The 14482-nt window shown below is 42.0% G+C and overlaps 1 protein-coding gene across 2 annotated transcripts in view; it reads left to right on the top strand.

Moving 5' to 3' along the window:
* Window positions 1-8103, top strand: part of TAF1B (TATA-box binding protein associated factor, RNA polymerase I subunit B) — a 44327-nt gene extending 36224 nt beyond the window's left edge. For both annotated transcript variants that reach the window (XM_042887792.1, XM_042887784.1), the window contains exons 12-15: window positions 267-357; window positions 806-876; window positions 3358-3583; window positions 7455-8103. In XM_042887792.1, coding sequence (XP_042743726.1) covers window positions 267-357; window positions 806-876; window positions 3358-3583; window positions 7455-7647 — 581 coding nt within the window. In that variant the 3' untranslated portion in view covers window positions 7648-8103. The remainder of the gene's footprint in view (window positions 1-266; window positions 358-805; window positions 877-3357; window positions 3584-7454) is intronic.
* The last annotated feature ends 6379 nt before the right edge of the window (window positions 8104-14482 follow it).

Genomic DNA, 14482 nt, shown 5'->3' with positions numbered 1-14482 from the left:
GACTGACTTGTCTAAACTAGGAAACATATTCTGAGCAGAGGCGTTTCATCCCACCTGTTATGCTGTTCCTTTCCTGCATTTCTGCTTTTCATTTTCTCTATCTTACAGAAATGTTGGATTCAGTATGTTTTCTATAAGCAGATGGAATTTAAGATTTGCCTGCAGACGGGAGATGCGGAGTCCAACTGCATGATGACCACATTCTGTGTATCACATTTCTTTCACTGCTTCACAACCTAAAATTAAAACATGAATGTTTTATTCAGGTGGTCCATATTTCGAGTTCAAAAAGTGGTACAAGGTTATAAAATGTACCTTGGATGTGGAGCAAAAAAAACTGGATGAAGAAAAAGCCAAGTAAGAGATTTTTAAGTACTTGGTAATGATAATAATAATATTAAGGTAGATGATTTTAAGTGAAATCCTGACCCCTACAGAAGATAAAAAAGTTTAGAATTTGCTCCATGTTTCCATTCAGCACTCTTAGGTGAACAAAGCGATTTCATCCATATCTTAATTTTCTAATTACAGACATGATATTTATCCAACATATTAATTAAACACTTTCTGTGACAAAGTAGCTTATACAACTGAACAATTAACTGATTACAGTAAATCTGGGCTTACGTGCCTCCATTTATCTATGCAGAAGGAGACTGCCATATGTGTTGGAGGTGGCTTTTAACGGTGTTAACAGCAGATGATTTTGTTCTTATTTTAATAGCTCCATTTAATCAAGAAATTATTATTTTACATGGTTTCTCCAGCTCTTTTTCGTAACAGTTTTTATTTCTCTTACTTGTAGGTATCTGTGGAAATGTGAGAAGCCACTGTTTTATTCAGTCAAGAAGAAATCTAAAATCCTTAGGAGAAGACGTGAGTACACTCCACCTCTTTCTGCCAGCACAGAAGTCTGCTCCAACTTTTCCCATCATAGAAATTCTGACTGTAATAATATTTACATCTTAAAATACTTTCCCTTCAGTCTTTCATCTCTGGGCAAAATGAATGTAGTACTATTTTACAACCCATGGCTGGAATTCTTCAATCAGACGTTTTCCTCCTGCTTAACTGAAATTGCAGCCTTCATAGCGACCTACTTAACGCAATCTCAGAATTGGCACTTTGTCCTCATCTCACTCATCTGTCAGCTGCCTTTAACTGTGCTCTTCATCATTTTTTGTTGTTCTCCTGTGGCTTTTCAACTCTCCTCTCTTTCCACATATACATCCTCTGGTTTGTCCTTGGGTAGATCTTTCTGTCCCTCTTCTCTGCTAGTTACTTTTGCAGTCTTCTACAGTAAGTGAGGAGGATTTCTCTGAACGTGGTTTTGCATGATCAGCTGGCTGTTCATGGTCAGAGTGAAGGTCTGTCCATTTTAATACATATGGAAGTACCTGTAAGAAATTAGGGAATGACTTGGTTTGGAAGAGACCTTAAAGATCATCTAGTCCAAACTCACTGCAATGGGCAGGGCTGCACCCACCAGACCAGGCTGCCCAGTGATTGGGTTTTACTTTTCTTTTTAAAACAAAGAAGCAAAAATCCACCAAACAGAAACAAACAAAACCAACAGAAACTGCAACACAAAAGCAGGAATTTTATTTGCCTAAATAAAAGCCGAGTTTCTTCAATCAGTATTTGATAGTAATAAGCAACAGGAACTGGGAGAGAGATGTTAGTGTGGCAAGTGATGTTTTTCTCCTTATATACTCTCCAGTTTCTGGAAGTGACTGATATAGGAGCTTCGAAGCTGATTATATACTCCTGCTTAGTTTGAGTAACTCATCTTAGACTTACTGTGCAGGAGTGCATTGGGTTTTTAGTCATGTTTTTATGCTTCAAAATTCTGTAGGGGTGATGATGCTGCAGTTAAGTCGCATTCTGTGTAAAAACATTCTTAGGTCTGTTTTTTATTCTGAAATGGTTTCCTCTGGAGCCCTTTAGTTCCCCTATCAATAAGAAAAATGAAAAATCATTTGTTGTTCATTAATTCTGTGCCACTTTAGATTCTCCTTCTGGATCTTTTCTTTGAGATAGGAAAGGACTAACTGGATTACTGAGCTATTGCAGGCAGGAATCCCACATCATGTCATTTCAACAAGGCAAAATTCATCTGAAAACAAATTTCAAACAGTAGAGACAAAGAATGCCTGTACAAAGAGTGCCCTAAACCACTCTTGTTCTGGTGCTAATGCAGTTTGTACTTTTGGCTTGTTATTTCTGGACAGTTTTCCTCTTCTTGTTCTTTACCTGTGATAGCTTTTTGCCCTTTCTATCATTTGGCATATGTTTAAGATACAGGTTACAAAAACCTTCCTCAGCTTTGATTTTTGTGGTTGATTTTATTGAAACCATCATCTTTACTCTTGAAAGATAGGCATCCCTTTCCCTGGATCACTTCAAGATATCTTCCTTGCTTTTTTCCAATTTATGAATGATTGTTAGATACAGGTCATAAAAAGAAGCTGGAGCTCTAGGAAGGCTGTTTTCTAGCTGGCTTTTTATGCTGGGGAAGCAAGGCTTGGTGGCTTTGTGTGTGGTTTGGTGTTGTGTGTGCTGATCTGTCACCTCACCATCTTTCCCTTCTGTCCATCAGCATCAGTTAAGTATGAAAGTTTGTCATTCTCACTCACATTTGACATGGAGGGGTTAGGAGTCCCAAGGGTGTTCCCAGGGGCTTCTGAAAGGGTGGGAGTGAAAAATAGAGAAAACCTATAAAATCCTTATTAAGAAGAAGAAAAACTTTGATTGTTTTTTCTTAACTCATGTATTATAATTTCTTTTTAGTATTTCTCTAGCTGTGGAGAAAGGTGGTGTGGCTTTTGGTTTGTTCTGTCTGTTTTTAAATTCTGTTTCCAATTGAAATCTGCGCTGCCAAAAGCTTCAGCTTAAGTTTGTATTTGAAACTTTGTGAATGCTGATACCTGAGGAACTACTCATTGTATCTGGGCTGAGTGATAGCACGTGGCCAGATAAATACAGCAGGAGGCATCCAGGGCATATGTGTTCTATAGGAACAAAATTATCAGCAGTATCAGATAGATTTTTCTGGCTTTACTCAGGGAATGCTTTCGTGGTACTCCAATACTATTGGCATTGGGTACTGTGGCATTTTGAATGGTTTTTCAAAATTTTTCTTCAAAAATATATGACAAAAATGAATGCTAAGTACAGTGGGAGAAAGCACAGAACTTTAAGCTTTCTCAGGATTCCTTGCAGGGGATTAAAAAAAAAATGTAAAGGACACAAATACCGTATTATTTTTTTGCAAATCAGCTCGGAAAAATGTTCCAAAACTTAATGTTTCTGCCTTGTGGGATTATTATCTTTTTTGTCTCATTTCTATTTGTACAGAAATGGTTGAGAACTTGCAAAATCAGTTTGGCAAGTTGTCTGGTTCGGTGCGACCTGCAGGAAGGCCAAATCCGTCAAGTTTTCAGTTAAGCTGGTCTGAAGAAAACACAGATGGGTCTTGTTTTCATGGGCATAGCCTGAAGGGAATTTTGCAAGAAAAACATGGTTTACTTACAGCCATCAACACAGACTATTGGCTTTGTACAGATAAACTGTGTAATGAGAAGTAAGTATTACATTTCTGTTAATTGCATTTTGTAAAATCCTCTCGATGGTGAAGCACAGTGTGTGTATGTACATAGATCTCTCTTTTTTCCTTTACAAATGACACGTGGGGTGTGTACACAGCTATGTGTTCACATACAGTTGAAATCATTTGTAGAAGGGGGTGTGTGCAGAGTGCTTGGGCTCGGATTGGGAGTAGGCATTGTAATACAAAGAGTGATTAAAGAGAGCTTTTGAGAAGAGAGATGAGACTGTCAACAACTAGAGTCACATGGCAAGAGCAGCAGCTAGGTAGAAATATTCACTCCACTTCCTTCTTCACAGTACTTCAGGAGCTATTACATTTAAGAGAATGAGAAAACATCCATTCCTCTCTCCTCTAAGTCACAAAAAAGTGTTGAAAATTTAGTTTTAAATCACCGTGCTGCTTTTTTCGTGGCTTTAATCCACATTAGCAGTTAGATTTCAAGACAGCAGTTAATGCCTCCAAAGTCTACTTCAGAATGAAGTAATTGGGTGAGAAATGGACTCAAACGCTATTACATGAGTTATCTTTGCAAGCAGCCTGGAAAAGCAACATAAGAAATCTGGGAACAGGAAAGCTCTTGTGCTCTTGAAGTTGTTTAGTGGCTTTCTGTACTAGAGAAATGTGCCCAAATCCTGACTTCACAGGTGTTACAGAATTTTTTTTCACCTAAGCGCTAATCAGAACAATCGTGCCATTTCTTAGTACAGTTATTTACTTCCAAGGACCTAAACAGCAAGGACAGTGATAGGCCAGGTGATGTAGCCTTCCTTCTGAAGGTTGAGGTACCTTAATGTGAAATGAGTTTTCATTTGTGTGCTGTTGAATAAGCGTTGAATGACATCCTAAGTCTTTATCTGAACGTGCGTCTAAACGTCACGCTTAGGAGAGCAGTAGTCCCTACAAAATCTCAGTGATACATTCCTGATTTTTAAAAGATTAAATATTACCCTTGAAAATAACTGCCTTTTACATGTGTGCAGCCTTTTGTTGTTTTTTAGTGGATTTATTTGCTTATCTTCATTTTCCTTTTCACATTGCCTTTCACATATCCACCGTGACAGAAATGGGTTGGAATAATGTAAACACAGTGTTGTATTACAAGAGCCTTGGTTGTATGGATTCATTCTTTTGTATGAATAAGAAGCTTTTTCTGCCTTTTTTTTTTTAAGGGAGGGGATGTAATAATCCTTTTACCACAGATTTGCGTAAATCTTACAGACCCACTGAATGAGAGGATATTTCAGTGTGTGTTTGCGTGAATAATCTTTTCATGCAAAGTCTGTTTTTAAGCCTACATTTTCATATGTAATGTATTAAAATGATGATGGCGAACTGTCTTAGCTTTCACGAAACGAGATTTGAATTTAAACTCTTACCGGTTAAATTTCCCATTGTATCATTTGCAATGCAAGTAATTAATTATACATCTGACACTCACTTAACTTTGGAGAATGACATCTACTCCCTCAGACATGAGGTTCTATCCCATGCAAGCGTATGTATGTATAACAGAACTAAAAACAGACTTACAGGTTCTCTAAAAATCAGCGTGGTTTAACTGGGACTGCTGGAGTGCTTCAGTGGTAGGACTGAAGTATTTCAGTGGGCAAAACTGAGAGCGGTTAACTGATTGGTAAAATGTTTCTTTTATTTAAAACTTTTATTTTTAAGCTGAGTTCTAAATCAGGTATATAGCTGTGTATGATGCTCCAAAAGTAACACCTCCTGTATATTTCTATGGAAACTCCAACAGATACAAAGAATGCAAATAACGCTATTTGAACCGATTCTTAGCTCCAAACCCTGGTTTTCAAAATAGTCACCACCACCAGCCACGTATTTTCACCAGCAAAGAGCAAGAGGCTGCATGCCACGTTCATAAAACTCTACGGCAGTGGAGCTGACTCACTGTTTCATAGCTGCTATGACAGCATTGTTACTAGGAAAATGTTGCCCATGCGGTCCATCTTTCATTGGCCCAAGCAGATGGTCAGTGGTACCACTCCAACCAAGACTGGTAATGTGCTTCATGGTCTTCAAACTGGTGTGGGGCCTGGAGTTACTGTGTTGCAAGAAAAAGGTTGCCTTCTTTGGTTTGACTCTGGTAGTTTGAACTTTCTGCTCATCAGCCTTGCGATGTAGCAGTCAGAGGTGATGGTTTGTCCAAGTTCCAGGAAACCCAGAAGGATCACCGCTTTCCTATCCCAATAGACAGTGCACATCACTTGACCTGCTGAGAGATGTGTCTTTAACTTTTTCCTCATATGGAAAATTCATATTGCCGCTCCATGGACTGCCATTTTGACTCTGGCACATTGTGTTGACACCACATCTCCTCACTAGTAATTGTGTGAGGCAGGAAACTGTCAACTTCAGCCTCATATTGGTGCCATAGGTCCTGAGAAACTTTCATACTATGTTCTTTATGTTCTTTTGTGAGCATTTATACCCTCCTGGTGTAAATTCTGCAATATTCCATCATTGCCACTTATTGTTTCCAGAGCATTGAAGCCAACGTTAAGCTTGGAACACATTTCCCTGGTCAGAATCCACCAGATGAGCTGTTTGTTAGAGGCTCTTCGTTTCATGGTGTGACAGCTGTTCACGGCCTTCCAGAGCAGGGCTTGTCTTTCTTGTCACTGTTGCTACTGCTGAAACATACCAGCATTCACTGTACTCACATCCAGTGTTTGATCTCCCTTGTTATTTTGAGATGATAAAGTAGTGTGTGTGAGGAATGTTAAGAAAAACAGATGAATCTTTCCCTTGCTTTCCAGAGATTAAAATGTATTGGAAATTTTGTAGCTCTTTAGAGATGCTCGTAGTGTAAATAGCACAAAATGGGACAGTGGTGTGTTTATGGTTGTGTTTTGGGACTCTTGTGAAAAGTGTAACTCCAATTAATCAGATAGGTGCTTTATAATGTTGATGTAATTACACGTTGCCTGAAAATATCCAGTACAATTTCCCTGCCCTCCCAGTGAAAACTGAGCTCAGACAACTAGACTGCCCTAAGAGCTGTAGTTGCTGAAACTCAGGGTTAAGACTGGAGCGTCACAAAAGATTTGAATTCCTGTTAGCCAAAAAATGCAGGTTTGGTTCAACCAACAGCACCTATAAATGAAGCTCAAACTTAACAAACGCTTAGTGTGGGTTGTGGAGTCAGCTGGTTTCTTCTGACACTGCTGAAATGAGCGGTTTAACTTGGGTTTTGCAAGCTGGTGGCTTTCAGGTAGTGTGAGGACTGTGCAGGATAGGCTTTGGTGTGAGTGACCTACATTCAGATTTCTAATCTGCCAGGCTTCAGGAGGATTTAAACTGCGACTTTGCACCCTGAAGTGCGACTCCCATGGCTTTCGTGGCACTCCAGAATAGTGTATCTGTTCCTCCAGTTTGAGGTAAAATGTAAATGGGTGTTGGGCCAGAGGGAGTGAGCAAATGACTCTATAGTCTAGTAATTAGCACACTTGCCCATAAATTGGGACAGACGGGTTCCAGTCCTTGTTCTGGTGAATATTTAAGACCGCTGCTCTGAATCAGACAGAGGGGAAATGGAAGCTCTGCTTCTCCACATCCCAGGGCAACACATTGTAAGTGAGAGGATGCAGAGGGTTTAGGCAGGGAATAGCACCTGAGTCTTCATATGAATATAAAGGGTTTTTTAATTGAAGCAGCTGGGTTTTTTTAGGACAGAAGTGACATGGTAGATCAGAATTGGGGTTTAGACACCTGATGAAATGTTGATATTTTCCTCTAATTGCAACTGTGTATGTAAATGTTTGCAAAATGCTAACTAAATACACTTGTAACTCAGGGCTTTCTTTTTTCCTTTCTTTCTTTTCAGATTGTGCGGTCATCTGGCTCACTACAGAGAAGAGGACTTTCCCAAGAGTTACCATTTTGTACTGAGACTTTTCTCCTTTCTTCTGAGGATACAGCCTTCCTCCATCCATGAAGAGGTGTGTGTGATAGAACACAAACTTTTTAACAAAAAACTCTATAAAAAGCCAAAATACAGCAGGAGCCTAAGGAAGTAAAAGACCTAAATATTGTAGTATTAAAGCTGTGTGAATTGGTTTGATCCCAAACCGTGCTATTCAAACTGATAGTGATCCTTTTGCCTGCATAGAAATCTTCTGTTAAGGTTTTAGTGCTGACATCTACTACTGCAGTTATCTGTGGTGTCATGTTATCCATAATTTAAGTTGCTGGTTTCCAGCTGTGAGCTACCCAGGAAACTGTTTTCCAAGATTTATTTCCTCGCTTTGTAGCAGGGCCGACAGGAAGCTATGAAATTACCATTTTTTCACATAATTGTACATGCTTTGAATGTACTGGATGGCACATTGGCATCTAATTGCATTGCAAGGCTTTGCAATTAAAATGCTTTTTATTTTTTTACTGACTTGTATGACAGCAACTTCATTTCTAGAAAGTAATGTTTACTTTGTTTTGAAAGAGTGTGTTAATAAATAAAAGGAGCAGGTGGACAATGTTTTCTGTGCAGTGAGCTGTTCAGCTTTCGTTTCTTAGCTGTCTGTTGTGGCAGTTCTGGCACTGCTTTCAACATTTCCTTGCATCCCGAGTATCTCCTTGTCTCTTCTTAAGCCTGGGCCTCTCGTTGAAGTGTACACCTTTTGGGTCCGTGTTCCACTCCGGGCTCCACTGCTCTTGTAGCTTCTTTTATACCTGGAACCCTCCATCCTGTTTTCTGCACAGCGGTGCCTGCCAGGTCCTCCTGACACTCTTCTTTCACAGCACTGCTCTCTTTTGAGTTGTACTTCATTTCTTCTGATCACTTTGTGTCATAGCACCTTCGCCAGTTGTGCCTCAGCCATTCTCCCAGTTTCTCATGCTCAATCTTATTTATGCACCATGTTTTTATTCTGTCCCAGACAACAAGTAAATGAAGTTGGGTGCTACCACTACATGAAAGGCACCATAACATATGTGTATGTTGAACAGAGATGTTGAGTAGATATACAGATGAGTAATACTGCTTTCAGTTGAATGAAATAAAATTCAGTAGCTCCGTCTGTCAGTACGAAGTACAGAAGTTGCCAAATGCACTTGATCAGTAACACAATCAGCAGCTGTTCCTAGGTGGTGTTATGGACAAAATTGTCTGTGGACTTTTTAAGTGATCGCTTCCTTCCTGAAGGAGGCTTGGGCTGTGGTGAGGTGTAATCAGAGAAGGCAATCTGTTCAGAGGGTAGACTGAGTATGGTGGAAGGGGTTTCAGATCTCTAGCAGTGGAGCTGTTGTCTAAAAATTGGGAACAAGCGAATGAATGATAGGATGTACCACCCTGCCTGTCTGAAAGTAAGTGGTAAAGCAGTATTTAAGCAGAGGTGGAGCAGGCAGGGATGTGTAGGAGGGAGGGAGGGAGGCAGGCTACCGGAGGTAAGCTGTTTAGTAATACTGACAAGCAGGGGGGCTTCACAAACTCCGTAGAGGCAGGGGTAGGACATAGTGTACTGATTTAAGGTTTGGGGGAAAGTTTTTACTTTTCTTAACATTTTAAATAGCTCTTGGGATTTAGATGCAGCGGTCCCTTAATGTGGTTGTGATGCTTAGATGGGAAAGTACTGTTTTAGCAATACAGAGGCAAGCTTTGTGATGGAAAGAGCAGAGTGAGCTCTTACTTGTGTTAAGTGTTTCCTAAGCGGTGTGGTCAGTGTGTCTAACCACATAGCCGTGTCGTGTGTGTGTACCAACTGAATTGGACGTTGTTCTGGTGTCTGTATTTTAGAATTAGCTATTTGTTGTTATGTTTGACCTCACCTGAGTGAATTGCTGAAGTCTGTCAATATTGTGAAGAGCCATCTTTTGTTCTTCTCTGTATTTCTATCAGTTAGAAACCTACAGTAGCATTAATGCTTTCAACAGTGCTTGCTCCAACCACTGATCATATCTCATTTGCTTTACTGTAGTATTGTTGAAGTTTGGAATTAGCTGTCTAAAAGACACTTTATTTTACATAAAGGATTAATTTAATTCAGAAGTTGTTATTTGAAAGACTTACACACTTAATTACAGGTACATGCTTATTTTAAAACTACTGTAGTAGTAAAATCTCAGCTTCATAAATTGAAAATCCTGTACTTGTTACATTGTTACAAATGTAACAAAGCTCCCTTAGATGTTAGAATAAATTAAAGTTGTACTTTAATAAACTGGAATAAAGCTTCCAATTAAGCATCAGGAGCCATGTGCCTCCTGGACACATAGGTTAAGAGTCAGATTTAAAAATAAAGGGTGTGCCTCTCAAATACTGAATGTTAGTTCTACCCAGTTTAATCAATCGATGCTCACGCCGGAGTAATGGTGTTTAAGAAGCTGATGCACCACAGGAGTGCCTTATCTTCAGCGGAGCGTAGCTGAGCTCTCTTGGGACAACTGCTTTGGGTCCATTGAGTGTAACCCTGGGGAGGAGGCGTTGAGCAGCTGCAGGCAGTGGCTGCAGGCAGTGGCTGCAGGGCAGGGTGGCTGCCACAGCCCATTCCAGCCGCCTCTTCCTCCTGCCTGGAAGTACGGCTCCTTTCTGTAGCTCTTTGCTGACAGTTCTCCCTGGGCTTTCTGACACGTATGTTTTTGTATTTCTTCCCTTGGAATTTCAGGTCTCCAAGTGAGGAGGTTTGGTTTGTTTGTTTTTTTTTTTAACGCTAGATGTCAAATGTTCTTACATAGATTAAAGCTAAGTGGGGTTTTTTTTAAGCTTAGATTAAATGCTATTTTCTATCATTCAGAGTACAAATGCAACCATACTTTCAGACTTCTTAAATAAAGCAACCTTTCTATTGATTTTGTGGAAAACTGTCAGACGTAATTTTCTTTGGAAGTTAGTGCCAACAGTATTGGAATTTTACCTGACTACTTTTTCACTGCCTCTCTGTGTTTGCATTCTTAGACCAACTTAATCTGTCATGTACTTTTTTCTTTCTCAAGTTGTACCATTTTCCAGACATGAAGCAGAGATGTTTGGCTTTCTCCTCTTTTGCTGAGGGCCCTGAACTTGATTTAACAAGAGAGTGAGCATCAGCAAAGTCCCGTGCCTGTAGGCAGCACTAGTCTAATTTATTGTCAATAATGTGTTATACGGGCTCTGCTGTAATTACATCTTTCCTAACCTATTTGTAGCACGTCCCTTGAAACAGCTGTGTTTGGAAGATTTGGCAGAGCTTCACGCAGTGTTGCAGGCAACACAATGAGTAACTCACTTGCTTGTAACTTCCTGGGAAGCTTAGTGTTCCTTCCCCTGAATGCTTAATGCAGAGTTTCTTCCTGGCTGGATAAATAAGACTCCTGCTGAAATGTTATTTTAGACTATGGGATGTAGTCAAAAGGATGCTTTTGTAGAGGTCCTGGACCCACAGGCCTTTTGGGAAAGGTAAAGACTTACCAAATGTGAAGTCGTGGATAGATGTCTGCTTCGTGACTAATCCATCCCTTTCCTATTTGGGCTGAGATGTTGTGTGCTGCACCAGAGGTATGGGAGAGTCAGAATAACTTTGTTTGAGGAATTTCACATTTTGGTCCAAAAGGAAATGGGCTTCCCAGTATATTATGTAGATTGGCCAAAGCAGCACGTCTCAGTGCTCTGTCTTCGCACTAAGAGCAGAATGTTTACTTTCACCATCTCCTCCAGGGTTATTGGTCTCATTGCTGCGAAGCTGCTTTGCTCCTGGCCTGGTTGTGTGCGGGAAGGCATGAAGGGGATGCCAAGGTGTGGGAGCAGGCATAAATGAAAGAGCTTTCCTCAGCACTGCATGTGCTAAACAAGAGACTGAGTAAGGTTTGGCAGAACACGGGATGATGAGTGCTCATGTCCTCACAAGAGGTTACAGCTGTGCTTGTACAACTGCTACTGGCAGTACTTTGAGAGCCAGAGTGCTCCTCCCTGCTGCCCGGCAGCTGCAGCCTGCCTCCAGCAGTACCTCCGGTGCTTTGGAAAGAAAATACAAGCCAGTTCTCCTGATAATCTGCTCTGTACTGGGAAAGCATTCCTTATCTGCTCAGAGACCTCCTTGCTGTCCTAGTGGTGGCTTTGCTCATCAGTGGCAGATGCTGCCATCACCTAGTGAGAACATCAGCCTCTGTGTCTATGTTGTGACCAAAAAACTGGAGCAGGGAATGCTCTTGTGCTGCCTTTTCCTGGAGGACATCTGCATGGGCCGTGTGCTTGAGCACTGCCTGCCCCCAACAGGGCTCCTGAGGGCTGTGGGTAGGGGCTGCAGAGAGGCTGGTTGCTGAGGTTCTCAGCAGGACTCTGCATCTCATCAGCTCAGTGAGGTGTGCCATTTCAATACAAGACTGCAACAAAACACTTTGTTTACTGAAGGGTGGCTCATCTCTGTGATCTCTGTGGTGTTTGTAACTCCTGCCTGTGCAGCTGAGTGCTTTCTGTGCTGTGGAGCAAAGCAGATTAGGCAGAGAACAGCATGCAGGGAAAGAACTGCACACGCTGTTCTGTTGCTACAGAACTGTCACCCCACGTACAAGGAAGCCTAATCCAAAGGAAATGCTGTTAGAGATGAAAAATGTTCAGTGAAGCTGGTTATCATGGTAAAGGTGTTGTTGATACAAAGTTCTAGACTTTGGGTTCACTTCTTTTTATATGTAGGCTGTGGTAAAATTGATTGATTTTTGTCATTGTCAAAGGAGTAACAGGAGTAACAGGAGTAACATCTCCTGAACAGTCTGCGGTCTCTGAACAGTTTCTACGTTATCTTTAGGGCTAAATACAGAATGAAAAGGGGAAATCTGATTTTTAAAGAGTGCTTGCAAGATGTAACTGAAACGCAGTCTGATTCACTTTCTTTTTTATTGCACACAATTGGTCTTCATTAATTTCTTTACAGTTTTTCTCCACTTTTTCCCTAGAAGGCATTCCAGCATCCCTTGCCACTGTCACTTGTCTGCTTCTTTCTTCCCATTGTGTCTGCTTTTACCTCACTTCCTATTGAGCTCCTGAACTTCTGCCTGGGCTTTTCTCCTTTTTTCAGCCCTTTGGTGCCTTCAGGTTAATTCTGCAGGAGTCAGTGTGATCACTTGAGGCTTACTTTTCTGTCTCTATGGTCGGAAACCACCTGGCCTAATGCAGATGTACTGTGTAATGAAGTACAGAAAATTCGATACTCATTACAGCCAGTTCTGCAGCTTGGCCCTAACATCTTAGCGGTTCAAATTAAATAGAAAAAGATCTTGTTTTGACCACTTGTTTCAAAAATACTGTTACAAATTTGATGCAACTTGTTTGTTACACAGGTGTGAACGGCTGGTGCACGTAGATGGTAATTATCTTGTGTGAAATTTTAAAACCTTGTTGGGTAAGTCAGAACAGTAGCTAATCCTCATGCAGAATAATTCCTAGTTTCTCTAGATGATGATGTCAAAGACAAAATCGGAAAAGAAATCAGCGCGCTGAGATGGTGCTTGACCAGGTGGTGGCAAACAGTACGTGGCTCCTGATGGGTTCTTTATGTGCTCTGAGTGGGATTCACTTAAAAGGAAGTGGAAGTGTGAAGGAGGGAAGGAGAACAACAAAGGCAGGACTGAGGAAGAGTTGTAAAGGAAAGGGATAGGAGTGGAGGAGAGCAGTGACGTTGAGTGACATTGGAAGGCCTGAATAAGGGAAGAAGTTGAAGTGAACACCAACCAGCACACGGCAAGGAAAGTCCTGCCAGTGTGCTGCTGCATCACGCCGGCATGGCTTTGTGCCCAAGCTCTCCTAAATCCCTTTGTGGTGCTTGCCTGATTTTATCCACTGATGATGCAATCAGGTGAATGACATCACAGAAATACACCTACCTGTGGTGTTACAGTCTAGATTGTGACCGGCAGATTAGTCAGTGGTGTCACAATCCGTGTTTGTATCATTGTCTCCTGAATGTGGAAGTGATTGCTGCATCGACAGCTGAAGTTTTCATCAGTGAATCAGGCAGTTAGGAAGAGCAGTCCTTTCACAGAGGCAACAGCTTTGACTTATCTGGAATAGAACCTCGGTGTATTTTAGCAAAGCACAAGTGCCAAGTGTGGTATGCTACTGAGATTTCAGCAATTCGGGTGTGATGTAAAGAGGTGACTGAGCTTCAACACGTGCAGAACCTGGCTCGCTGGGAGCTGCGTGCTGTATTTGGTTGTTCATGAAAAGTGCGCACGCGTGCCAGATGATGGTGTGTACACATCCCAGAGCTCCAAGAACAGAAATGGAGAGTGTAAGGAACAAATGGCACCAGAGGAAGGTGGCAGTGCTTTCCAACAGTTCTGCCACAGAGAGCGACCAAGCTGAGTTCATTTCAGTTCAGAGCACGGCCCTCTGCACGACCGATCTGCCTTTTGCCTGCCGATGGCGACGTGTGCAGATCCAAGCAAAGCGTTCTGCTTCTTGGACGCCAGCTGTAATCTGGTCCAACGATGTTACCCAAGGTCCACGATTAACCCCTGGGTGAAAGTTTGTTCCCTCTTTTCTGCGTGTGCCTGGGCTGGCCTGAAAGCCCTGCTGTTGCTTTGTGTGCCCTGTACCGAGCGGGAAGAGCTGCTGACCCAGGAGAGCTCCGTTACTGTGCCCGCTTTTGTCTGCAGCATCCGGGCATGTGACAGACGGCACTGCTGCTGCTCGGGGTTCGATTCAACTCATTACCTGAACGGCAGCCTCCCACCCGTATTTCCCAGGGAGAGACCCACATTCTTCCGATTGCTGCGCGTGGCGTCGCCCCTCCACGCTCCGTGCCCCATAGCAGGTGCAGCGAAGAGCGGGCGGCCGTTTTTTGCCTCGGCGCAGCAGCTGACCCGGAGCTCCCGCCCGCGCGGGGCGAAGCGTTACCCGCGGCCCCCGTCCCTCTCCGCTCCGACAGCCGCTTCAGCGCCGCG

This window comes from Lagopus leucura, unplaced genomic scaffold (assembly GCF_019238085.1).
Source record: "Lagopus leucura isolate 7727_CA_CO unplaced genomic scaffold, USGS_WTPT01 Super-Scaffold_73, whole genome shotgun sequence".
NCBI classification, from domain to species: domain Eukaryota; kingdom Metazoa; phylum Chordata; class Aves; order Galliformes; family Phasianidae; genus Lagopus; species Lagopus leucura.
The sequence above is the reverse complement of the archived record's forward strand: the minus strand, read 5'-3'. Positions and strand labels throughout refer to the sequence as shown.